Source organism: Condylura cristata, unplaced genomic scaffold (genome assembly GCF_000260355.1).
Source record: "Condylura cristata isolate star-nosed mole 26May11 unplaced genomic scaffold, ConCri1.0 scaffold00022, whole genome shotgun sequence".
Lineage (NCBI taxonomy): Eukaryota > Metazoa > Chordata > Mammalia > Eulipotyphla > Talpidae > Condylura > Condylura cristata.
In genome coordinates, this window is record NW_004567123.1 from 15,962,515 (window position 1) to 15,988,337 (window position 25,823).

Consider the following 25,823-nt stretch of genomic DNA (forward strand, 5'->3'; position numbering starts at 1 on the left):
GGCAGTCAGGAGAGGTCTGCTCGCCATGTGGTCACCTCCCTGGCCGGGGATCGAACTCGTGCTGCTGTGGCTGCCAATAGCTTCGTATTGCTGTGCTTTAACCTGTTGCGCCAGCAGGGAGGGCCCTTGAGTGATTCTTATTTCCTTAAAGCAAAAACAGACTGCTTGTTAACGTGGCTACAAGAGCTAGAGGAAGTTTCTTGCTCCTGCTAGAAAATTTGGTGTCTTTCTTGCTGCTTGGCAGCAAGTTGATTAAGTTGTAGAATCTTTGATGCTAGTTGCTTTTTAAATATTTTTATTTCTGGAAAATAAAAGATATATTATTAAAGCTGTAGTGTTGAATCCCCTTTACAGGTACTGTCCACCTGCCTCACTTCCCACCCACTTCAGACTTCTTATAAGATTTAATTTGAGGATGCTGTGCTATTAGTAAGAAGAAGCGCAAAAGCACACATTTTTATTTAATACAGCAAGATATTTGAGAGCAAGTGTTTAATGGTTTTGCTTCATGGCACCACGGCGCCTGGTCTACTCTGGCTTTGGCGCTTCATTGCTGTACTATTTTCAGGCCAACTCAGTATTCTCTTGCATGTGATCACCCCACCACACACCCGAATATCAGAGTTTGAGGATGCAGAAGTCTTCACAGAGGATTTACTTTGAGCTTGTTTTTGCTTTCGTTGCTGGATTCATGGCCTGTGCTGTTCGCACACGTTCCTGGCTTGAGATCATGAACGAGTGGTCAGCCTTTTAAGTGTCCGCCACGGAAGCCATTTTCACAAATCTTTGATAGTCACGGTGAGTGGTGAATTTATTTATTTCAACTTGCCGTTGACCCTTTATCGTGACCTTCTATTTGAAGGAAAAGAACACTAACAAGTTTTGAAATATATGTTGATCCATTTCCTCTTGAGAATTACTTAGTAGCTGGTGTTATTCTGAACGAATGTGTTGTGTTGCCAAGTGTTTTCTCACTATCCATGTGGGGTTTTTTTTGGTGGTAGAAGGGGTGTTTGGGGGGTAGTTTTGGCTGCTCTAATACATCCAAGTGTGAAGTAGAAGTTTCTTTCTCATGTAATCTGGCCCCCCTTTTCTTGTTGCTTTATCATTCTTAGAGTATCGACTCATTAACATGGCTCAGGATGGTTCCCAAAGCCTGTGGAATGAGGGAGAGTCGTGCTTATCTTACTCACATCCCTTTGGCCAAAACTTAGTCACATGAGCACACCTAGCTGCAAGGGAGGCTGGGAAAAGATGCCTGAATTTACCTGACTGTGTGCTCAGCTTAATCAGAAGGGCTTTAATTAGCTTAATTGTTCATTGAGTGAGAGAGGACTTTTGGAGAGACCCTCTCTTGTCTCTTGCCACTTTAGCTAATGGGATAGAAGTTATGTCAGGAATAGAAATAATGCACAATCAGGATGAGCTTCATCTAAACAAAAATATATTTCAGTTCTGTTGACTCTTTTTTATTTGAAATTTTCCAAAATAGTTTTTTTTTTTAAAGCTAACATATTTTACAGCTTCTTACCTTTCCTAGGCACCGATTACATACCGATTACATACTATAACACTAGAGGGTGCTGTTAGTCAGTGCTGTAGCCTACCCTCCCCCTGCTTGTCTTAACTGTAATTAAAATAGTTTTTAATAATAATTAATGCTAAGTTGCCTTTGTTGTTTAATTATGCTCTTTTTATTACGTTGATCTGTAAAATAGATTTAGGACATGTAAGCTCAGGGAGTAGCATTCTGAAATATGATTCAGAAGTCGGACACAGTGAAAGACCCACCTGCCAAGGGCCGGACTGCCCAAACAGTGAGGTTCGGGGAGAATCTGAAACACAGATGCTCAGATGCCAGGAACTTGTCCCATGCAAGAGGAATGGTTTATTTTCCGATGCCTCACGTTCTCTTTTGTTTTTACTCAATTTTAGGGTAACAGTAGAGACACTGAGGTGTTAGTAAATAACATTTATTTTGGAGAGGCAAAAATAGATAACCACCAAGTATGTAAAGGTTTTTTTTAAAAGCCACAGTTAAGGCTTTATCCTTAAAGAGGAAAAAATCAGATTACATTAATCGGATCAGGTAATTTCAAAGCATAATTATTTCTGCAGAATTAAAATTTTTTAAAAGTGTTTGTCCAAGGTTAGCCTCGTAGTTGTTTTGACTTGTTTTTTTTTTTTTTTTTGGCCTCAATTTACTGGCCTTACATAGAGACTAAGAACTGAGCTATTGCTAATCATGCCCTCTAGTACCATGGGAAGGCATGATGGATTTAGAAGATCAGGTAAATACGAAAAAGAAACACTTATCCCACGGTACAGACTGCTGTCTGTTACTTTGCACACTTGAGAGGAGTCAGGAGTCAATACTAGTATATGGCAGGGTCTGTTTTTTCACAACTGGCTACATTTCGAAAGTAGCTTACTCTTTTTTTTTTTTTTTTAAAGATTTATTTATTTATGCTTACAGAACTGGGGTACAGGCCAGACGTGTGGTGGTGAGAGGATTCACCAGAGACAGAGTGGGGAAAAGAACCGGCAGATCCACTGAAATACACTGCTGAGGGGAGCAGCGGGCAGGTCAGGAGAGGCCTGCTGTACTCTGCGGGGTCACCTCCCTGGCCGGGGATTGAACTTGTGCTACTGTGGCTTCAGAGAGCTTCATAGTGCTGCGCTTTAACCCGTTGTACCACCAAGGAAAGCCTCATACAGTAGCTTATTTTAATTTTTTAAATAAACTATTTGAAAGTGGCTCACACACCCTATTAACAATCACTTTCCATTCCTGCCCCCCATTTTTACCCCAGCCCCAGGCAACTGCTAGTGTACTTTTGGTTTTCCTAGATTTGCCTATTCTGGACATTCTCCATGGATTCCTATAGTGTGACTAGCTTCTTTGTTCTTTCTGGCTTTTCTGTTCTGTTAGGAAGCACTGATTTTTCATCTTTGCATTGCTCCTTGCTTTTTTCTCATCTCTGAACTACTGCTGCCTCCTTGAACATTCCCTTGCCTCTCTGAATCTCAAGCCTGTCTACCTTTGGTTTAGTTTCTTCTGTTTTCTAAGTTTCATTTCTCTTTGTTAATTTTATGCTTTTAGTTTCCTTTCAGTTCTTGCCCATCCCAACTCATTGTCTCTCTGGCGCCTTTATGTAATTGTCTGCTCCGAGACCCTTTCCTTTTTAATATTTTCTTCTTTCCAAATTGAAATTTTGCTTTGGTTACTGCAGTAGATCGTTTTCTGAGGAAGAGTCGTCAGGATTTCGTGAGTACAAGTCTTGTGTTTTTTCCCCTTGGCCACATGCTGACTTTCTCCCTGAGGCTCTGCTTTTCCCAGCAGTTTCCCTGACTTCTACCAGGGCTGCTTCTCCATTCGGGTAGTGTATTTCACTGATGCTCCCTGCCAATTTCCTGAAGATTGTTCACTGATAAGTAACAGACCAACTCCACAGTTGTCCTGGTTCCTTTTTTCCTTTTCTGCCATCATCTCAGGGGCCATCATCGTCTGCCCTTTTGCCGGGCTGTTTCTCATTCATGCCTGGAGGTCCACGTCTGTGTTTGGGGTGTGTGTGTGGTGTTGGAGACGGAGGCAGGCACTGGCCTTCTCAGCACATCTGGACAGGCAGAGGTGTCCATGGATGGACAGGTTTCTGGGCAGGACCTGACTTGGAGTCAGGTTAGAAAGGGCCGAGTGTAATGACAGGTGCAGCTTCTTGCTTCTAACCGGTACAGACTGATTGTGTTGTCTTTGGCTTTTTGTGTCTTCACGGTGCTTCCGTTCAGGGTACGCAGCTGGGCTGCTCGTGCCCAATGCCACTGCCCCCCAGGCTCCAGCATTCAGCTGTCAATATTGCGATTACTTGTTGACTCTGCCTATCATTTAACGAAGAGGTCATACTTTGAGGTCTGTTTTTTAAATACGTAATGTCTTTGAAATAATTGTCTTTGGTCCCTGGGTTGGGAAATAAAAAATTACCAGGGAGTAAAATAAATCTCCCTTTTTGCACTGTGGGTGGATTTGTTCTTCTGAACAGAAGGGTTTGGAGAGAGGTTTTAGTTTCCCTTATTTGTGCGGGTTTGAGAAATGGAATCCCAGCAGCTAGCTACAGTAATAGTGAACCTGCTGCTGCTGGTTGAGATGCAGACCGGCCAGAGGTGTGCAGTAACCGTCTGTCACCAGGTGGTGGCTGTTGTGTAATACAGATAGATAACGTTTCTGGCGAGGTGGTGTGGTTACACAACGGGCGAGCCCATGTGGGTTATAAAAGCCGAAATTTCTCCAGCTCCCAGAGCCTCTCCTGCTGAGATCTGGAGGATTCCAACACCAGCACGGATCCAGGCTTGGTGGGCAGGGCACTGGCTAGCGGGTATTTTTGTGGACAGGGTGAGATTTGCAGGTGAGTGCATTTCTTGGTAATCAGCCCTGCTTCAGGAGTTGGTGTCCTGTGGGTGCGTCCTGGGCTATGGGCACGAGTTTCCAGGGACTCCTGGGTGTCGTGTTCTGCCAGCAGGACTTTTTGTTGTGTGCGTGCGTGCGTGCGTGCGTGCGTGTGTGTGTGTGTGTGTGTGTGTGTGTAGGTGGGTGAGCAGCCTCCAGCTCAAGTTTGCCAGCTTGGCTACCAGAAATCTCTGGTCTTTCTCAGAGGCTTGAGATGTTTACATTTCACTACTTGAATTAATAGTTAAGCAGCTCAGAGGTGGCAGTACCCTTCATTAAAGATGTGAGAGTGGCAATAAAGTCTGTGACCTGCAACAGTTAAAGCTGAGGGTCTGCGTTTCCCAGGTGCCTTCCTCAGTCCCAGTTGCAGACCTGGGACTGTCAGAGCGCTGGCTGGCTGTCTTTTTGTTTTCTTTTATGTAGAAAATCCTGACAATTTCAGGGGCTTAAGGAAAAGGAAGTACACAAGTGAAAAGGAGTTTAGATGAAACAAGCTTCATGAGAGGTGGAGTCTCTTAGAAAACTGAATACATGTTTTAAAAATCATCCTTTAAAGACCTTTAGATTGTGTGTGTGTGCTTTTTTTTTTTTTTTTTAAATTGGATTCAGGCACCCATACTCCTCCCCTCAAAAAAACAAAAAACCTCCATCCATGGCTCCACGGCATGGGCTTTCAAGTGATTGTAGTCTCCTGGACTTTTTATTAAACTGATGCTTTGTTTCTTTTCCCGCCTTGGCAGAAAGGAGAAAAGTGTAAAGTATAGGCTTGGAATGTTTATTAAAAGTCTGAGAGAAAGAAAGCTCTCATTTATTGAAGGTCAGGGGAAAGCTTTGCTGTTATTTTGAGCACTGTGTCCATGGTGCCGACTTGGAAGAATGCAGTGTCCCGACCCCAGGTAACGTAGCGCTGCTCAGGCAGGTCCACTGTGCAGCCAGCAGCTAACCCAGCCACCAAGGCAGGGGAAATTTCAGGCCCTTTTCTGTACCTAGGGAGAGACTGCAAGAGACACCTGGTAACCCGTTTAGGAGCCAGGAGGGGAGGGTGGGGACGAAAAGTGTACTGCTAAAGAGATGTGGGGAATGGCATTTCCTCCTCACTGTGGGAGAACAGGTGCTTGAGAGAAATAAGCAAATGTTCCAAAGTCCAACACTAGTGAGCAAACATAAGGGGCAGTTGGGCAGACGGAAAGGTGGAACTTGATCTCTCCTGCAGGTGAGAGGAGGGAATCTGGTTCTGGCTCTTGGGACAGAAGGGGAAGGATGAGAACATCCCACAGCGGAATGGTGTGGTTTGAAGAGTATATCAGAGAAGGCAGAGCAATTCTGCGCTTGAGCTGAGGGAGGGAACACATTATGTGAAATGTCTTCTCTGGGAGGGTGACGGTGGGCACAGCCGCTGTGCTCCTGAGGTGTGAGGGAGAAGAGGCATGAGTGAGTCATCAGCCTTGCTACAAAGGGAGCCTGGGGCAGGATTAGCAGGACAGTCACCCCTGAAGTTACCTGAGCACCCCCACATTTGTCCTGGGAAGTTGGGAGAGGAGACCTCAGATCAAAGAGGTCATTGGAGACGTGGAAGAGGAGAAAAACTGCTTTCTTCCTCTTTCCTGACCGTCACTAGGGACGTGCCTGTTTCCTCCAAAATGACTTTTAGACCTGAGCTCAGGCCAGTCCTGAGCCTTGTTTTGTGAGTTGACTGGAAGGGCAGAAGAGTAAGTTTTATGCTGCCAGTATGAACGATTGCCATCCTGCCTCCTGCTCTTTGCCAAGGGCAACTCAAGGGAATCCTGCTCAGACTTCTTATAAAGGTGAAGTGAATTCATGTTTATATCTTGGCAATGATGGGCCATCTTTTAATTATGTACATGTTTTTATGTCGTCATTGAGATTGCATATAAAATTAGTTTTTCAGTGGTCCCTATAATAGCGTCAAAAGTGTGTAAATAAAATAGAAGTGATCGTCACACTGAGAAATATAGTGAAGCCCATCTGATTCTGCCTATGCTGCATCCTCTCAGACACGTACGTACGCTTCAGTTCTGCGCCAGAAGCCGTACTTCTCTCTTCCCCAGTCTCTTTTCCGGAATGAGTCTGAGGGCAGGGATTCAGACACATAACTGGTCCTGAAACATGTCAGGCTTTCTCCAGATCACCTCAACCCCGGCCCGTAAGGGACCCGTTCTCCTGGGGCTGCCCGAAGTGTTTTCTGCAGCAGACTCTAGGAGGGGCCCAGAGTTCCCCTACAGTAGCTCAGTTCTTACCTGGCACTTTCCATTTTCTTCCTCTTAGAAGTCAAAGGTGGCAAAGCAAGACAGTCAGAAGGCTGATCTGACTCACGGAGAGCAATGAGGAATTTCTCACCACAGATGTCAGGGCTGGGTTGGTTTAGGGTTCTGATTTTTTTTTTTTTTGTATACAAGAACGAGGTACAGGTGCAGGGTGGGAGGTGAGAGGATTCATCAGAGACAGAGTGGGGAGCAGTAAGGCAGATCCACTGAAATACACTGCTGAGGGGAGCAGCGGGCAGGACAGGAGAGGTCTGCTGTGCCATGTGGGTCAGCTCCCTGGTTGGGGATCGAACTGATGCTGCAGTGTCAGCAGACAACTTCATAGTGCTGCGACATAACCCCTTGTGCTACCAGGTTTTATTTTATTTTTATTTGTGCATACAGAAATATGGGGTACAGGCCAGAGGCTCAGGGGCGGCCAGAGGCTTCACCAGAGACAGTGGGGAGCAGAACAGGCAGATTGATGAAGTTCACTGCTCAGGGGAGCAGCGGGCGGGTTAGGAGAGGTCTGCTACGCCATCTCTGGGGCAGGCGGGAATCGAACTCATGCAGAAGTGGCTTTAGCTTCTCAGTGCTGTGCTTTAATCCGCTGCGACACCAGGGAGGGCCTGGGTTTTAAAGAAAGGCCCCAGGTGCCCTATTCTGGACACCCTGTCTCTCATTGTGGTGAATGGACGTGGTGTTGTTTTTGTTGTCAATGCCATTGATTTGTCCCACTCTGGGCATGTTTGTTTAAGCTCAGCAAATAACCTGACTTAAATTGGGTGCTTGAATATGCCTCTGTGTCACAGGGCACAGCTTTCATTACATCAGTGTAACTGACTTATTTTGTAACTAGACTCTTTGGGCTGACTCACATTAGGGCATTTTTACCTTTAAACTTTACCTCTTTTCATTGTTTCACCAGTTCTTGTCAAGATCCACTCATTTTATTTCATGGCCTTCTAGTGGGTCATGACTTAGCAGTTTAAAAATTAAGAGCAAAGGCTCTTAAGAAATGTTTATGGAAAAGTCTGTACGATGCTGGGTTTTTTCCAGTTTTATCCTGAGAGCATGAGCTGTCATCCTAAAGTCAAATAATAACCACTCCTTACAGCTTCATTCATTGCTGCTTAAATGAAATGATAACTAGGATTAGTCAGACTTGTAAACTCCCTAAAGCAGGACTTTATAGGACTTGAGGATATTTGTTCCAATGTTTTTTTTTTTTTTTTTTGGCTTGGATTAAAAGCCTTTAGTTCAAATGTGAGCATTTAACAAATTTAATGGAGGAGCCATTGTTCAACAATAATCCCCTAATGATGGGATTTAAGCAGTGTGCCATGATTGGCCTTTGAAATGTGCTTTATCATCGAACCTGGCCAGCTCTGAAAGCTCTTGTTTGTATCTTCATAGGGACCAAACTACCGATTGGCAAGCCAAGGTGTTGAGTTTCCTAACCCCAAAGTCTTCCTTCTTAGTCATACTTTTACTCAGCTAGTTAAGATATGGCCAAGCCCAGGTTTCCCACCCAAAGATGTGGGTGACCTGAGAACATCAGCACATTTGTTAAGTGAGGTTCCAGTTCCCCAGTGCAGTCATAGAGTTGGAACTTGGAGGAGGGGACATTTTTTAAGTTGGTAGAACAACAGCAACTGTAACATTTTTTCTTTCTTAAAACTTACTTTATCTGGGGAGTATGGTCTACCAGAACCACAACCAAGATTTCTGTGGCACCAAAGGCTTCCCCTTCTTTGGGGATCCCTCCATTTTTGCTCTGGGTCATCATCTCCTCCCTGCCACTGAAGATTAGTTTTGTCTGCAGAAGTTGGGTCTTGTGCCTTGCTTCTTTCAACTTAGGAGCAACAGTGAGGTGTAACCTGCTAGCTGGCAGGCGATGCTCATTCAGATCTGATAGGGAAAGGAGGACCTTGCTGGATCCACCCCCTGGCACCCTGAACAGGTGCTCCTGGGAACCAGGGGTGGACTGGAAATACCAGGTTTACCTTAAAAAGACAAGAGCCACTCTTTTTTTGGCTTTTACTTACGCTGGTGTGCTGCTAGTGTTACAGGACAGGAATGGAGCACCCTTGAACCCCCAAACCTGCCCGCTCTAAATAGGTTCTTGTCATCTGTCGCATCAAGACAAAACATGTAAGATCTATAATGGGAAGGAACTTTAATACAATGAGTTTGCAAGTCAGGCACCCAAAGTCACCCATCATCCTGTGGGTAAAAGGCCACCCAAAAGGGATTGGTCCAAAGCAAGGCCTAAAAGCCTGCCCCAAGTCTAAAGCACCTTCCATCAGGGACCCATAGGAAAGGGTCACAAATGTCCAGACAAGTCTGGGAGGAAAAGAGCAAAATCAAAGTCAAGATAAACACTGCCATAGTCAACCTCCCCATGGGTCTCTCACGCAGGTCTGTTTCAGCCAGTGCAGGACCAAGAAACGAGAGCTGCTTCCTCACATGTCTCTCTGCTCCATGTGTCTCCTTCTGGTTTCCTTCTGGCGCTCCATCCTGTTTCCGTCCTCTTCAGTCTCTAGATTCTTCCCTTTCCTGCTCAGCTCCACCCTCCTTTGGGTGGGGCAGGAACCTGGAACCTCCCCTTTTCCTGGGACCATCCTGTTACAGTAGCAATGACTGCAGATACTGACCAATCAATTTCTTCTTCCTCTTCTTCCTCCCAATATAAATTTACTTTGAGGTCCTATTTTGTGTTCTTAAGTGTATAGATGAGGACTCACAAACCAGGTCCTCCCCTTTCCCTGGTTTGACCTGTACACACTAGGTGTGGGGTTACCCGCTGTGTTTGCACACACATTTGCTTCCTTTCAATTGCCTGTCGTTGTATTGGACCACTTTGAGTGTCTTGAGCTTGAGGCTATTATAACAGCTTTGCACTATTATCTGCAAGTATCTGTGTGGAAGAAATCTGCACTTGAATAAGCTTCCCCTGTGAGTTTGGGGCACATGAACCACTGATTCTTATTCTCTTGTATCATTCAGGTTATTGTGTCTAGATGAAAAGATTTATTGCTGTGGTTGTGATCTTGATGTAATATTAAATGCCATTTATTTAGGGTTAAATGTGTGTCTCATCGTTCACTGAGTATGCTGTGCTAAGAGTTGGGAATATGGAGATAGATTGTACCCCAGGGGATGCTGCCCTTAGGGAGGACGGGGTGATTGACTCATTCAGCCTCCCAGTGCTTTGCATATTGCTTGCCAGGGGCTGTTCAGTGCCAGTGATGGGAGGACACATTTTCTCAGGGCTTGGTTGTGCTTCCAAGAAACAGAAAACCTCTTGCTGTTTAACGCCAGGAGCAGCTCAGCCCATAAATCCTCTGTTTGGACAGTACCACCCTACTTCCAAATCAGGTAGCCGTGGTAAACCACAGCAAAAGAGTTGACACTGATTCCTGGACAGGGGAAAAATGATCACTGGCTGCATAGCTAAGGAAAAACAAAACAAAACAAAAACCTTCCAATTAAAAGCAGTTATTCTACATTTGTGCTTCATTACTGGTGGCTGGAGTGCTGGTGGTTTAGTCATTAGGGAATAGAAGGGTGTTTGTGAAAGATCCAAATTTATTACTTTGCTACTTGCTCATAGCGTAGTTTACCAGGTTACTGCTTTTCCACTGTCAGGCTTATGTTGATTTTGAGGTTGACTTAACTCTTTCTATTTTTCGAGTCTGTAATGGTTTCCTGCTTGGTCCAAGGTAGTGATTTTAACCGGCTGCACAGCTGGGTTAGCACAGCTAGAAGCTCAGGCTGCCTGGGCGTGTCAGGGGAGCCGGTGGGCAGCATCCCTAAAGTTCTCAGTGGTTCCCACGTGGAGTTGGAGTTGGGGTCACTTCTTCGGGTGCAACACTGTTTTGCCCCAGTCTGTCTGCCTGCTAAGTGTAATTTGCAAAACCTCGACTATTTTCACTCTCTTCTGACTACAAAAGCTATTTCATAGCTTCCAACATGAGAACTTCTTCCTGCACTGTCTTGTAACTATAGAGCCATGTCCTGACTGCTCTCAGGGTCAGTGACTGAACAGCCCCGCGTTACCTTCAGGGGACCCACACTTGGATTGGACTCTCAATAGTAGGGAGGAACCAGGTCTGGGTGTGGACACTTCAGGCTCTTGGGGGAGAGAGAGGGCATATCTTTCATTGTTCAATAAACAGTTTTAGAAAGTACAGAGGAATAAAAGAAAGCAAGCCAACATTTTGGTAGTCTATGCATGTGCACATGCATATACAATCCATCAGTCACTAATGCTTACTACTTTTCCCCATCATTTAAGTTGCCTGTTTCAACCAAGTGTCTCGTAAGAAATTAATACCTCCTGTTTTCACTGTGGTAAGAACATTCATCATGAGATCTACCCTTTTATCAAATCTTTAAGCGTACAAGCCAGTACACTTGGCTTGTAACAGAAGGCGCGATTTTGTGCGGAACTCCAGAATGTTGCATAATAAACTTTCTGTCTGTTGAACATCAACTCCCCACCCCCACCCCTTGCTCCCTGGCAGCCACCATTCTTTCTGCTCCCACAACTTTGTTTAAGGTACCTTATGTTACTGGACTCATGTGGCATTTGTGCTTCTGTGACTGGTCATATTTCACTCAGCATAACACGCAGTGGTCTTCCTTATCCACCAGGATCCATCCAAGACCCCCACCTAGCACCGAAGGCCTGAAACTGTGCTAGTACTGAGCATTGTATGTGCTGTGTTTCTTCCCCATGCATATGCCTTTGATGCTTCACTTGTGAATCAGGCACAGTAAGAGGTTCCCCACAGTAACCAGTAATAAATTAGAACAGTTGCAGCAGTACACCTTAGGAAAAGGCTTGTGAATATGATCTCTCATTCAAAATACATTCCCGAGACTGTCAACAGCAGAGACACTTTCTAAGAAACTTGTCAGTGGGTGATTCCTCCCTCCGTGAACCTCAGTATAATTTCACAGATGCAGACGGGGTCCCTGTTTGCTGCACACCAAGGCTGGGTGGCATGGCTTGTGGCACTTCAGTCCCAGCATGAGGCCCGTCGCTGGAAAGATCTGAAGCCAAAGGTTTGGTTGTACAACATACTTTTGGGCCCTGGTTGGCTGCTGGTAACTGAAACAGAAAGTGAAATCATGGCTCAGGTGGAGGGAACTATTACACCCACTATGTTTTCACCAGTTTCTTATAATAGAAGATGACCATTTCTTCCTTTCAGACACTTCATTCACCTCTCTGTTGAATCATAGCAGTGACACCCAGGCTTCCCTGACATCTGCTGTATCACAGATGTGTTTAGTATCGGCCATTCATTTCCTTACCGACTTTAGTAGGTGCATTAAAAAGGACTGGAACACTGTGTCAGACACTTTAAAAAGACATTGACCTCACAGATTTCGGGGTCCCCTTGTTGTAAGTGCCAAGCTCAGCACTCAGAGTTCTACTTTTGTGCAGTTAGTGTTCAAACAAAAAGCAGCCAGCACGGTCTCTCGCTCTGCAGGATAATGTTTGTGGAACCACAAGCTCGCACGAATGTGCTTGCAGTCACACTGGTGGAAGGTCACCCATGGAGGTCTAGGGAGGCCTGGCACATTCAAGAACTGAAGACCGTAACAGCACAGCCAGGACCAGCTTTACGGGGACCATGTCGCCATGGTGAGGGATGTGGTCTTATTCTCAGGAGAACTAGGACACCTTCATCATGCCTGATAGCCTGTGCTTCCTGGCTGCAGGTGGACGAGTGGCAGAACCACCAAGATGGAATAAGAAATGGGCTAGAGGCTCCAGTGATCTTGATAGCTGATGGGGGCGGGGGTTGCAGGAGGTAGAGGCGTGCAGACTCACCGTCCTGGTCCGAGCAGGATGTGCCTCGGCCCTGGAGAAGGGGCTCCCTCAAGACCACAAGGCGGGTGAAACCCAGCCAGTGAGGTGGGGCCAGTGCTTGCAGCTGAGCTGTGTTCACTCTGCTCAGGGAATTTGGCTGTAGACTGAGCTTTCAAAGGACAGTTTTATGCCTGTCTTGTATAAACAGTGTTGGGGCAGGTGAAACATACAGATTGAAGTCTGAAACCTGCTCTGCTGCCGAGAGCTGCTTATCCTTTGGCAAGTTACTTAACTACTGGGAAGCTCAGTTTTCACTTTCGTGGAGCTAATGTACAAACCAAGCAATATGCTTATGGAGAGAGTCATTGTCTTTCACAGAGCGAGCATCTGACACTCACAGGCATTTAGTTGGGAAACTGTTGTTATCACCACTTTCACTTCCCCTTGTCATGTGGCCAGGGCAAGATAAGAGAGTGGCCTTGCTTCTTTGCAGGAGTAGGGAGAGGAGTGATACGGGACCAGGTGGACAGGCGTGCTCCAGTGGCAGATTTCCTGGGAGAGGTTTGCCTTTAGTTCTAACATAGATTCCGACACAGACCCTCAACTGCACTCTGCACCACTGGACCCTGTTTTTTGCTGATTTTTAACTTCCTGGCCTTGACACTCCCCACACTGAAGTTCACAGCTCATGGATGTGCCTGGTTTCTGGCCTTGAGGCCGTCTTATCACTGTCCAGTACTTGGCTGTGGAATGCTCTATCATTTTGAGACTTCGAGGACATGTTTTTGTGTTTAGCATTCACCATCTTCTCCCTTCCTCCTGCCCTGTCCTTGTCTAGCCTGAAAAAGGCTCTGCCATCCTCTGTCCCCAGGTCTTTACGGGGCATCATGCCTAGCGCTTTTAGGGCCCATTCTTTCTTGTGCTCACTTGGTCTGGCTCTTGTCTGGCTCTTGAGAGTGCCAAGACTGCTGCTCTGTAAGGCGGGCAGAGCTGGTGGGTCCCTCCCATCCATCTTGAGAATCAGTTCAACATTTGGTACAGAGACCTTAACAGAAAGTGGTTTCCCGGGGTGGGGGTCGCTCCTGGTGATGGGAGCTGCCAGAGGTCCTGGCTGCTGCAGTGGACCTTGTAGGTCTGAAACACCAAGATAAAATTAACCCAGGAGGGCCCTCCCTGGTGGCGCAGCGGGTTAAAGCACTGCACTGAGAAGCTAAAGCCACTTCCGCATGAGTTCGATTCCCGCCTGCCCCGGAGGTGACCACATGGTGCTGGCAGACCTCTCCTGACCCGCCCGCTGCTCCCCTCAGCAGTGTACTTCGTCGATCTGCCTGTTCTGCTCCCCACTCTGTCTCTGGTGAAGCCTCTCACTGCCCCTGAGCCTCTGGCCTGTACCCCAGTTTTGTATGTACAAATAAATAAATCTTGAAGAAAAAAAAATTAAGCCAGGAGAGGAAATTTACAGTAGTCCTCCCTTATCTCCGGGGTCATACGTCCCACAGTTAGTTGCCTGTGACCAGCCATGGTCTGCAAATACTATTATTGTGCAGTAAGATTTTAAGAGCGAGAACATTTTATTACAGTGTATTGTCAGAATTCTGTTTGTTAGTCTCCGACAATACCTAATTTATCGTTAAACTTTATTATAGGTATATATGTATAGGGAAAAAATCTTGTAGGGTTTGGTACTGGCTGCAGTTTCAGCATTTTAGGACATAAGCCCTGGGGTTAAGGCCGCATTACAGTATTGTACATTTAAAATATTGTACACTTCTGAGAGTTACGGGTAAGTGCAAATGTGGGCACTGTGCTGAAGGGGATGGGCTGGGTACAGAGCATAGATACCTCTCTGTGCAGGAGTGCACGTGAGCATGCGGCTCAGTCTCGTAAATCCTTGGCGATACCTCACCGTCACGGCTCCTGAGAAATGGAAGCTCCGGGTGCTTGAGGCAAAGGTCTGTTGGGACTTTAAGGTAGATGATGTTTTTCGATCTGTTCATTGTCATGCAGTAATACAGATGGATTTGATTACATAAAAATAAATTCTAAAAGATCGTAAAATTAACGAGCAAACAAAATTTGGGTGTTATTTACATCAAATTTAACAAAGAATTAAAAGATAAATATCTTATAAAAAATAAGATTTATGAGTGCTGTAGAAAATAGGCAAAGGGGTAGGATAAGGAGCAAAACATGCAAGAATCTGTTATTGCAGCCAACATGAAAACCATGTGAATCAACACATCATAAAATCTCTGAAATTATCCACTGGCACAGGTTTATATGAGGACTGTCAGACTGATGAGATGGACAAATTCATTCTTTCATGGTTAGACTGCCAATTGGGTGAGTCTTCCTGGAAGAGAATTTTGTGTTATGCCTCTAGAGCCTTAGAAGCCTCCTAACCCTTTAATCTCTTCAAGGACTCCATGTCAAAAGATTGGTTGTGCAAGGGTTCTGTTACATGCCACAATTACTGATAATTTTTAAAAAAATAATTACTATTTTTTTTATGTGCGTAAGAACTGGGGTGTAGGCAAAAAGTATAGGAGGGTGGGAGGATTCACCAGAAACAAAGTGAGGAGCAGAACAGGCAGGTCTACTGAAATACTCTGCTGAGGGGATCAGCAGGCGAGACAAGAGAGGTCTGCTGCACCATGTATTAGCTCCCTGGCCAGGTATCGAACTCATGTGGCAGTGTGCTGATAGCTTGATAGTGCTGATACCACCAAGAAGGCCCTATTTATAATTGTTAAGCATGTTTCCCCAAATGACCTCACTGGCAGAGTTGTGATATCTGCAGTGGGACTTTATTTTACTACTAAACAACATGGTTTTGAAGAACCAGGAGATGTGTTACAGCCATGATTAATGATGGGTGTCAATGTGGATGGCGCAGGTTTCTGTGGAGTAGAATTTTCAGGGTCTGCTTGCTTTTCTCTCAATGCTGGAAATGTGCACAACCCCCTCCCATTCACCTCCTTCCCCCCCCACCCCCTTAGATGAACAGTCTTCGCAAAGCATATATATTTGCTAGCCCTGCAGCATGAGTTCCAACCCAGGCCAGGAACCTGACCTCTCTGTCTCGTTCTCTGCTCCCCTCACTAGCATATTACAGTAGATCTACTTGGTCTACTCTGTCTCTAGTGAATCCTCTCACCCCTGCCCCACCCATACATCCCAGTTCTGTATGCATAAATAAATTAATCTTAAAAAAAATTTCAGACACTTACCAGGCAGTGTCAGCAGTGTGTGTGTGTGTGTGTGTGTGTGTGTGTGTGTGTGTGTGTGTGTGTGTGTGTGTGTGTGTGTGTGTGTGTGTGTGTGTGTGTTTTCAGTACTCCACCCTCAGCACTTGATTGGATTCTGTCTTTGGTATAAGAATATTTTTGTCTGTTTCCCTTTGACTTGCTACCCATCTGTTTCCCCACTGACTTTGGAAACCCCTTTTATACAGATATTGGTTCTTCTTGCTCTCACAGCCATTTGTGAAATTACTCCCATTATTTACAAGCTTGGCTCCTAGTCGTATGCCTACCAAGAGATTTATTTGGCAGCCGTGCTTAATTTCCAGGAATGACTTTTAGTTCATTATAGTTAGTACTCTTTCTTGAACCCCACTGAGGGTTTGAATTATAATTATTTAATGCTCTCCTGATTCTTGCATTGCTTTTGCGTCATTGGGTATTACGTTCACTCTGACTACCTAGTTTGGTCTGACTCTTGCTCATTCTTTACCTCTGATGTCCATTGCCACCCACTCTTGTGAGGCCTGAAAGCCAACTCTTCTGTGTGTAGGCTCGGGGGGGCTGTCTCAACAGTGATTTTTAAAGATGGGATCTTTCTTAGTTGCCAAGTAGTTGTATGTTGGGGGCTGCAGAGGGAATTTTAAAAAGTGATTTGTGCTTTCCTTTCTGTTGATGATCTCTTCAGTTTGCATAATCAGAAATAAAACAAAGATAATGACAGCCATCACTGTCTCAGACTGCGGGGGTAGAGACCCTGGTACTGATTTTACTTGTTACCTATCCCTGTGCCCTCTGTACAGGTGGGTACTGATTCTGTTTCACTCTCCAGTTTCTCTCTCCAGTGTTGCTGTTGCATGTAGCACACCCACCCGCACTCCTTCGCTGGACAGACACCCCAGGCTCCCGATCTTCTGTCTCCATATCACCTCTTTTGCCCATATTTTACATAGTAATGAAGCCCCTTCCCAAAGCACAGATGTGATCATTACCCTTTGTTGTTGTCTTTTTGTTTCTACTCTTATTTTTTCCCTTTGTTTTGTGACCATTATCCTTTTTTTTTTGAAAAAAGATTTATTTATGCATACTTATTTATTTATGCATACAAGAATTGGGGTATAGGCCAGAGGTGGGGGGTTGGTGAGAGGATTCACCAGAGACAGAGTGGGGAACAGAATAGGCAGATTGACTGAAATACACTGCTGAGGGGAGCAGCAGGCAAGACAGGAGAGGTCTGTCACGCCATGTGGGTCAGCTCCCTGGCTGGGGATCACACTCGTGCTGCAGTGGCTGTGGAGAGCTTCATAGTGCTGTGCTTTAACCTGTTGCGCTAATAGGGAGCGCCCATCGTTGTCCTTTTTAAGGATAGTCCTCTTTGAGCCCCCTTAGATTCTCAGCATTTTCCTGCTGGATTGAGTATAGCCTCATTATTGTGGCACTGTCCAGGGCGTGCCTGGTCCCAGCTAATGCCCCCACCACCTCCATGCAATGAACTGGTCTTGCTACTGATTTTCCTAACTTTGTGCATGGTTGGGTTTGCTCCATTCAATTTCAGTGGGCAGGGCAGTCTTGAGGTGACAGGCAGCTGGCATCACTGGACTCACCTGCTCCAGGTGTGCTGGTGACCAGATCAGGGGTGAGCAGGTTGAGCACTGTGCCTGGAGGAGGCCCGAGGTGAGGGAAGACAGGGCCCCTTAAGGGTATAAGCAGTTAGTTTGGGGTGGAAGAAAGCTGTACTGATGGTGAAACGGAAGCGCATGCTTAAGGGAAGGAAGTAGTTCACCAAAAAGCCTTTGGTCACAGGCACCTGAGTAGCCTCCCATGCGTGGCCACTTAGCAGATGACCAGACCCTCCTGCCTCTGCTGGCTTTGCTAGGAATTTATTTTTTCCTATTATTGTAAAATATGTAAAAATGCAGGGTAAAGGTGAATCCTGAGTATTTTACATGCACCATCTCCGTCAGGGCCTTGAGTGTCTTCAGGGTTTTCTAAGCAATATCCACAATGTCCCCTCTGAATAATGCTTGTCATCACTTCTGTGAAACTATTAGCAAAGAGGGTCCTCCTACCACATGCAAATAGCAGAAAAGATAAGAAAAAATATAAAGACCCACTTGTTCCTGTTCTTCAAAAGGGAAAATGATTCAAAAGTCACTGACGTGCAGTAAGTCCCACAGGCTCATCGCCTTCCTGGGCTTCGCTCTGCCTGCTGATTGGTGTGTCCCGGCATCCCTGCGGCCACCGTCTTGTGCTTAGCAGTCACCTGGTTCATTGAGAAGTGGGGATGCTCTTTAAACCAAGGTTTCTCAGCCTTGGCACTGTGGACATTTGGGGCCAGCTCATTCTCTACTGCAGATTGCCCTATGTGTTGTAGGGTGCTGAAGCAGCACACTTGGCCTCTACATGTAAGTAGGGGCAGCTCACCCCCTGCTGTGCTAACTCGGGGTGGGGGGTGGGGAGTTATTCTCCAGACAGTCCCAAGTGTCCCCCTGAAGGAACGTCACTCCTGGTTGAGAGCCACTGCTTTCAACAAACGTGGATATAATTTGAACAACATTACATGTGGCCCTCCCTGGTGGTGCAACAGGTTAGGGTGCAGCACTGGAGGCTGGCTGCAGCCACTTCAGTGCAAGTTCGATCCCCCGCCAGGGAGGTGACCTACATGGCACTGCAGCCCTCTCCTGACCCGCCCATTGCTCCCCTCAGCAGTGAACTTTGTCAGTCAGCCTGTTCTGCTCCCCACTCTGTCTCTGATGAATCCTCTCACAGCCCCTGCACCCCTGGCCTGTGCCCCACCTCTGTATGCATAAATAAATAAATCTTTAAAAAAAAAGATATCAGTTAATGTAACAGGTGCACAAACATTTGAGCCAAAAGAGTAACATCAAACATTTTTGATGTCTCCGCCCTACTCTGTTCCATTGAGGCAGCTTGCTGACACCCTTTTTATGTTTACTTACTTATTTCTTTATATGTATTTTACATAATTGTTCTTTTATTTATTGTTTATTTTTACAATGTTTGCTTGCTTTTCTGAGGTGTCTTCCCCATAGAATACCCACCACTCATTCACCCCTGCACCATCATCACCATGATCCCTTGTGCTCTTCCCACCCTCATTGTGATCTGTCTCACTCCCCCTCCCCTACAGATGTTTCTCTGGTGCCAAACAAGGGATCAGAGGGGAAAATAACAACTAAAAACAAAACAGAGCTTTATTTTGGTTTCTTGCCTAAGACATTAACTGTGATTCGTTTCTCCTACGTGTCTACATTGGTTTCCCCTGGCTCATCCAGAATATTGGCTGAGTGCAAAGTGCCCCTGAGAGAATTCCGTCAGCGGGAGCTTTCCTCCTGGGTTTCCAGACTTCTGGTGGGTGTGTCTCCACATTTTCAGGACAGCTTGGCTGGGTTATCCTTTCTTGGTGGAAAATTAATTGCCGCTAAGATCTGACTCATTCTCTGCTCTGTGCCAGTGACTGTTCTCTGTCCCTTCTCACCCCTTCCTGCTTGTGGTATTCTTCTCTTGGTCATAAAAATCTAGGCACACCTGGGCATGTCTCGCTGTACATGTGCCAGGGTTCGTAGGAATCCTTTGTACCCTCTCATGTTTGAAAACAGACTCTTCAGTGCTTGTTAATCTTTGGGTGAATCTTTTATTGTCCAGGTCATACTTCTGTTGTTTGAAACTGAGTTTTTAATTTTTTTTTTTTTTTTGCATCACCCAAATGGCAGCATAGAATTGTTTCAGAAGCTTCCTGCTTTTCACTTAGAGATTGTCTTAGCTTAGAGCACCGCACATGTTAAATGACAGCAGGTTCTCTGAGCATATTGACCCAGGTGGCTAGATTTAATCAAAATTAGATACAGGTATACACATCGTTTCTCCCTTGCACCAGCCACAGTAGCTCTGCAGGCTGTGGCACCCGGACTGGGTGAGCCAGATGTGCAAGCCAGTTGCATCATGGCCGAAAATGCTGTTGGCTAGTGCTGGGCCGTAAGATCTACGCCCGAGTGCACGGCAAGGACATCCCTATGCCTTTCTTTATCCCAGCATCCTGACGTTTCTGATAGTTCCCTTTCCAGGGGGGTGATTGAGAATCTGTGAGTAAATGAGTCTTGATGGGGATTTGAAAAGCATAAGAAATATATTGGGATATTGGAGTATAACCTGTGCTTTCAGTTTTCCTTCTAGGAGGCATCGTCATCATGTGCTTGTGTTATTGGTTTGCTAATGTGACTTGGCTGCTCTCTCTCTTTCTAGGTGCTACGAGATGGCGCTTGAGGGCTTCACCTCTGTCTGAGAATCCAGCACTCCGGGCACGGGAAGAGTCAGCCCCGATCCCGGGCTCCTCGCTGGAATAAGCCTTCCCTTCCAGCCGCTTGGCGCACCTCCGCCCCACCCACTTTCTCTTAATGATGGGCATTGGTAAGAACACAACGGCCAAGTCCATGGAGGCTGGAAGTTCAACCGAAGGCAAATATGAAGACGAGGCGAAGCACCCCACCTTCTTTACTCTCCCGGTAACTGCACTGTCTGTCTTCTTTCCTTTTGACTCAGTCTCGACTAGAATCAACAGAGGAACGTGAGGATCGGCTTTACTCCTCATGTTTTGAGGGAAGGTTCAGGCTTTTCACGAGAGACAGGCTTTGAGAATGCTGGTGCCAGACGCTGGTTTGGCCCTGTTCCCTGCCTGCAGTTACCTGATGAGAGTAACTCCAGGGTTCTTCCTAGCCTTGCTGTGGGACAGGGGCATTTTAAAGCTGGTCTGGGGCTTAGTGTGTCGAGAGGATGTTGAAGGTTTAATTTTATCTCTAGAGATGTGTTCTTATGAAACATCCTGAAACCCAGCTGCAGACTCACACGACAAGGTCAGGTTGGGGGAATGACTTACTGTTTGGAACCCCAAAGTTTATTCTTTGTGTTATGACGGCAGCGTCCGAGAGAGAGTTAGTTTTACCTGGCAGGTGTTAATTAGTCAGATAGGATCGATTACACACATTTCTTAGGTTTGAGGCTAGTGTTTTTCCAGTTGTAGGATTAGGACGTAGGGTGTTAATTCCTCTGAGTGTTGGTTTAAAAAAAAAAACACTCTTTAGGAGAGAAGCCCCCTCAAGGTCTTTTTTCTCTTAATATTGGAAACAAGGTTATGTCAAGAATACTGTGCTAGGATTCTTCAAAACACGGTCCTGGAATTTGCCTTGCCACGGCTTCATTCAGAAAGATGTGCACACTAATTTTTTGTTTTTTAAGGATTTATTTATGTGTACAGAACTGGGGTACAGGCCAGAGGTGCAGGGACGGTTAGAGGCTTCTCCAGAGACAGAGTGGGGAGCAGACAGGTAGATCGATGAATACACTGCTGAGGGGTGCAGAGGGCAGGTCAGGAGAGTTCCATGTGGGTCACCCCCGGGGCGGGAATTGAGCTTATGCTGAAGTAGCTTTAGCTTCTTAGTGCGGTGCTTTAACCCGCTGCGCCACCAGGGAGGGCCCAGATGTGCACAGTATTTTTAAGATTTATTTATTTATTTATACAGAATTGGGGTACAGGCTGGAGATGCGGAGGGTGAGAGGATTCACCAGAGACATAGTGGGGAGCAGAATAGGCAGATCAAGGAAGCACACTGCTGAGGGGAGCAGCGGGCGGGTCAGGAGAGGTGTGCCACACCACGTGGATCTCCTCCAGGGCAGATGGGGATTGAGCTCATGCGGAAGTGGCTTAAGCTTTTTAGTGCGGTGCTTTAACCCACTGGGCCACCAGGGAGGGCCTGTGCACAGTATTTTAAGCACAATTCTTCCCTTGGCTCGCATTCACATTTTGATGTTACCATGTCTATTCACAGAGAGGCGCTCTGCTGACTTACAGCTTAATATTGGCTTTGGTAGAGTGAAATGGCAGATGAACCTTCCTCTTCTAGAGGAAGAGAGGGGCTCTCCAAGTTTAAACTAGATCATCTTTGAAAAGCAATCAGGAAAGTTTTATATGTTGGGTTTATTCTCAGCGGTGGCTTTTCTCTGCATGGAGCTACACGTCCCTCCCTGAGAGAGGCAGGGCGCTGACACACCACCTACCTGCCTGGTCAACAGGGCCTAGAGTTTTACTAGTCATATCAGCCCTCTGTTTTCCTTTGGCTGCTTTCTCGGGACTTGGGTATCTCCGTCAGTGCTACCTTCTAAATGGACTCCCTGGTGTTGTTTTCTGATCTACTATCACTTGTTTATGTTGAATTTTTATTTACTAGACTTTCTATTCATAAAATGAATTTTAGTTCTTCTAACATTCCTGTTTGGCTCATCACTGCCGATCTTATTTTTTGTTCTTATACAAATATTTTGGGAAGAACTCCTTTTCAGTTTGTTTTTCATTGTTTCTGACACATATGTGTTGGTTTTAAATGTTTGATGTAAATAATTGAAGACTCCAGTTGTTTGACTGGAGTGAAGTTCTCTTCTGATTGTTTCTTTTGAGTTTTGTCTTTCTCCCAGACACCTCTACTTCTGTGGGTTTACATTTTCCTTTTCTACATCCAGTTTACAGCCACGTCTGAGGGGTAGCCTAATCTCTCCCCCAAGTGGTGCAAACCATGACGTGAAGGAGTGAGGGTCCAGCTCCTTTTCCCTCCAGCTTTGAGCTCGGAACTTGGTTTTCACCCCGCCTTGAGTGGGGACCCCACAGTCCCTTTCCCCACGGGACCTGTTGGCAGCCTGCTGTCCTCTAGACTCAGCCCCAGCCCCTGTACCAGTCCAGTCTTGTGTATGGAAATCTTTGGCCCCAGGCTTGCCTTTTTCGTAGTTTTCCTCTATCATTATTTTCTGGTAGCAGGGTTGGGAAGGAGCATTCCTTAAAGCATTGCTTTTTAGATTCATTCATCAATAGGGGAGCTGGAAATGTGGGCATAATCTGTAGTTGAATCTAATTATAGTATGACCATCAAGTTTATTTAATGCTAGAGCAGTTTAATTAGGAAGTTAGGGAATTTCTCATGCCAGTGTCAGGCTGTAAAAGTTAAGTTACAAAAAGAAGGAAGAAAAAGAAGAGTAATAGAGTTGGAGTCATGGGCTTGGGCCGCTGGGCAGGGAGGTGCTGAAGGCCTTGTGTTGGCCTGTCAGGATGGCCCGGAGCAGGGATGTGGACAAGAGTGGCTAACACAAGCTCCCCAGAGCTCATGAAGAGGCGGGGAGATAAAAGAAGGCGATCTACGGATGTTTATAAAGAAATAGTTCATGCGATAAAATTCAGGGTTGTAGAAAGTTTTGTTAGAAAACATCTTGTATTGTAATAAAAGCAAGAACACTCTACTGCCCAGATTTGGTCACTAGTGAAATTGTTACTCTAAGGTAGAAGACCTTTTTGATTGATTTGCTCCTTGACAGGCAGAGGTAGGTGGTAGTGGGTCTCTGTCCATCACCCAATGAATGATCATTTTGGTCACTGTCCCTCTGTCCTTAGGACATCTGTCTGTCTCCTTGCTCCTTACTGATCTCAGGAGGTCTGCCTACTTCATAGAATGACAGCCCTAGAGCTGAAAGTGACTTTAGAACTTTCCTTCCTGATGGTTCTGTGGGGAGGACAGGTGCAGGCATTTGCCCAGAGTATCCAGCTGTGCTCAGATGTATTGCATGAGCCCCTGCAGAGCTTGCTGCCAAGCTTGCTGCCAGGCAAACAAGGTAACACTGATGACAGGTGGAGCACGGTGACTTTCTGGCTCTCCTGGACTTCCAAGGGTCTTCTACCCAAGGGAACAGGGAGTGGTGGTGATTGTGCTGCTGTTAAAGACGAGCTAGTGAGAAGAGTTGGGGCTTGACCTCTTGTTCCTCTAGCTGCTTATTGGGTGTGAGCATCTTGCTGAGTCAGTGATTCAGCCTTTTTCTTTTTCTTCTTTTGGTTACCTTATAACATGGCATCCTAGTACAATGAGAAAATGATATTTTGGATTGGAGGGTAACTGCTCCTAGGAGATCGTCTAGGGTAGTTTTAAATACAGGAACTTCCAGCTGACTTTAACACATAACTCCATGAAAATAAGATTCCAGTGGAGAAGGTGTGGGCAGAGGTGAGGGGAGTTGAGCTGGGAGGAGGACCTTTGGCTACGCTGGGTCCTTCAGGCATTGGTAGCTGAAATGGCCTCGAAGCTAAAGGAGGCAACATCGGGACACGCTGACATGGTGTAAAAGAACAGTGCCCAGGACAGGGTCAACCCAAGGCAAGTCTCAGGGGCAGGAGAAGAAAGAAAGTTAGGGCTTCAGAATGGCTGTTGAGAGCCTAGATTGTGATCTATCAATACAAAGCTCTCCAAGGGCTTTGGCCAGGGGAATAACTCCACAGTGCTTTAGGGCTATTGAGGAAACGTTGGAGAATACTGTCAGGCAGGAACTGCAGTGGAGGCTCAGTTCGAAGAGGAGAGAAGAGTGTAGTCAGCTTGGGCTGCTGTAACAAAATCCTGGAGACTGGGCAGGCATCAAAGCAGCAAGCGCTTCTCACATTTCTGGTGCTTGGGAAGTTGAACGAAGCTGTTGCCGGGCTGGCTCTTGGTGAGGTTCTCTCCCTGGCTTGTAGATGAGTGTCACTTTCTTCACTGTGTGTTCACGTGGCTGAGGGGGCGCTCCCATGTCTCTTCTTCACAAAAGGGCACAAGATCCATCAGATCCTCAAACACTCCCCCAAACCTTGTTACCTTCTGAAGGCCTCCACCTCCTACTACCATTATGTTGGATGTTGGAGGGGGGGTTTGTGGACCCCCTTATTGTGGGGCTCTGCGGGTTCTTAGCAGTGTATGACTAAGAACACAAAGAAAAGCTGAAACACAGGGATTTGTATGAACCCTGGTGAGTATTTTTCCCATTCTTTAATAAAATCAGACTGAATAAAGCTACCCCTCCATCAGTGCCCTAATAGCGTCAGACCAAATGATCTCTTGGAACCCTAGAGAAACTTAAAATATTCTCTCGGAGGCTGTTGGAAGCAGCGAAAGACACAAAAACTTAAGTAACCCTAAACACTTTGCCCAGCTCTGAACTTGGCAGTGGAATGAGCGTGTCCTGGAACAACATTGCGTTAGGAGGGGCTTTGCCAGTGGTTAGTTCAGGCTATGAACTTGGTTTCCCCTGGACGCCCCTTCAGGACAGCTACCAACACAGGAGAACCGCAGAGCAAAAACAGCACCTTTTCCTGGCTGTACTTCCGACCAGAGGCCTTAGGGCATGGCAGTTCTTCAAAATTTTTGGCTGTGTTTTTCTGGTTCTAATTTCTTGCCATGCGGCACTCGCCCTTATTAACACACCCCGGCTGCCTTTAAAAGCACACAGATTGGCATGACAAAATGCTTGTGGGATAAAGAGGCCTTTTGCTACGTTCCTCTTGTGTATTTGTTTATTTGTTCCTTCTATTTAATAATTCTGATCAGATGATCTAATTTTTGAATCTTAGGACTCTGCACGTCACTCCTTATTGACTTACGAACTGTCGTTAAATTATTGTGCTTATTCTTCCTTTATGTTTGGATGTATTCCTTTTCTCTTTAGATATTTTGTGTCTGGAAATTGATTTTTTTCCCATGTGAGATTTTAAAAAATCAGCACTTGTAACATTTTTAAGAAGCATTTTTTCTGACTTATGATGAGCTCCTTATGCTCCATCTCAGCAGGATTTTTTCTTTTTCTTTTTCTTTTTTTTTTTTTTTTAGTGTAGAGAGTTCTATTTTAAAGATGGAGCAAGGATGCCTAGACCCCATCCTTAGGGCGTTAGTACCAGATACTACACTGATCCTTCTGCTGTGTTTCGAAATAGAGGGCTCGGAGCTTGTTAAGATCTAAGTCAGAAGTCTTGGATGGTAGTAATAGATGCCTGGAAGATGTTCTTTTTCTGTAAGAGAACAACCCTGGGACAAACAGGGTGTGATGCTGAGAAGGGTTGAGGATAAGTGCTTCCCGGGCTTGCCCAGAGACTGGGTGCAATTCTCCGTTTCCATAGAGTTGCCATCTACTGCATCGTGACCATGATTTAGAGGAAGCATGCTCTAGACAGCCAAGATGAGCAGACTTTTCTGTTT

The 25,823-nt window shown here is 45.8% G+C and overlaps 1 protein-coding gene across 2 annotated transcripts in view; it reads left to right on the top strand.

Annotated features, from left to right (window-relative positions):
* SLC23A2 (solute carrier family 23 (ascorbic acid transporter), member 2) overlaps window positions 1–25,823 on the top strand; it is a 90,783-nt gene that overhangs the window by 10,716 nt on the left and 54,244 nt on the right. Inside the window, exons 1-2 of one of the 2 annotated variants that reach the window (XM_012728302.1) lie at window positions 4,380–4,400; window positions 20,038–20,297. In XM_012728302.1, the coding sequence (XP_012583756.1) occupies window positions 20,190–20,297 (108 nt within the window). In that variant the 5' untranslated portion in view covers window positions 4,380–4,400; window positions 20,038–20,189. Of the gene's footprint in view, window positions 1–4,379; window positions 4,401–20,037; window positions 20,298–25,823 lie in introns of those variants that run through there. The other variant, XM_004687194.2, reaches the window with a different exon arrangement.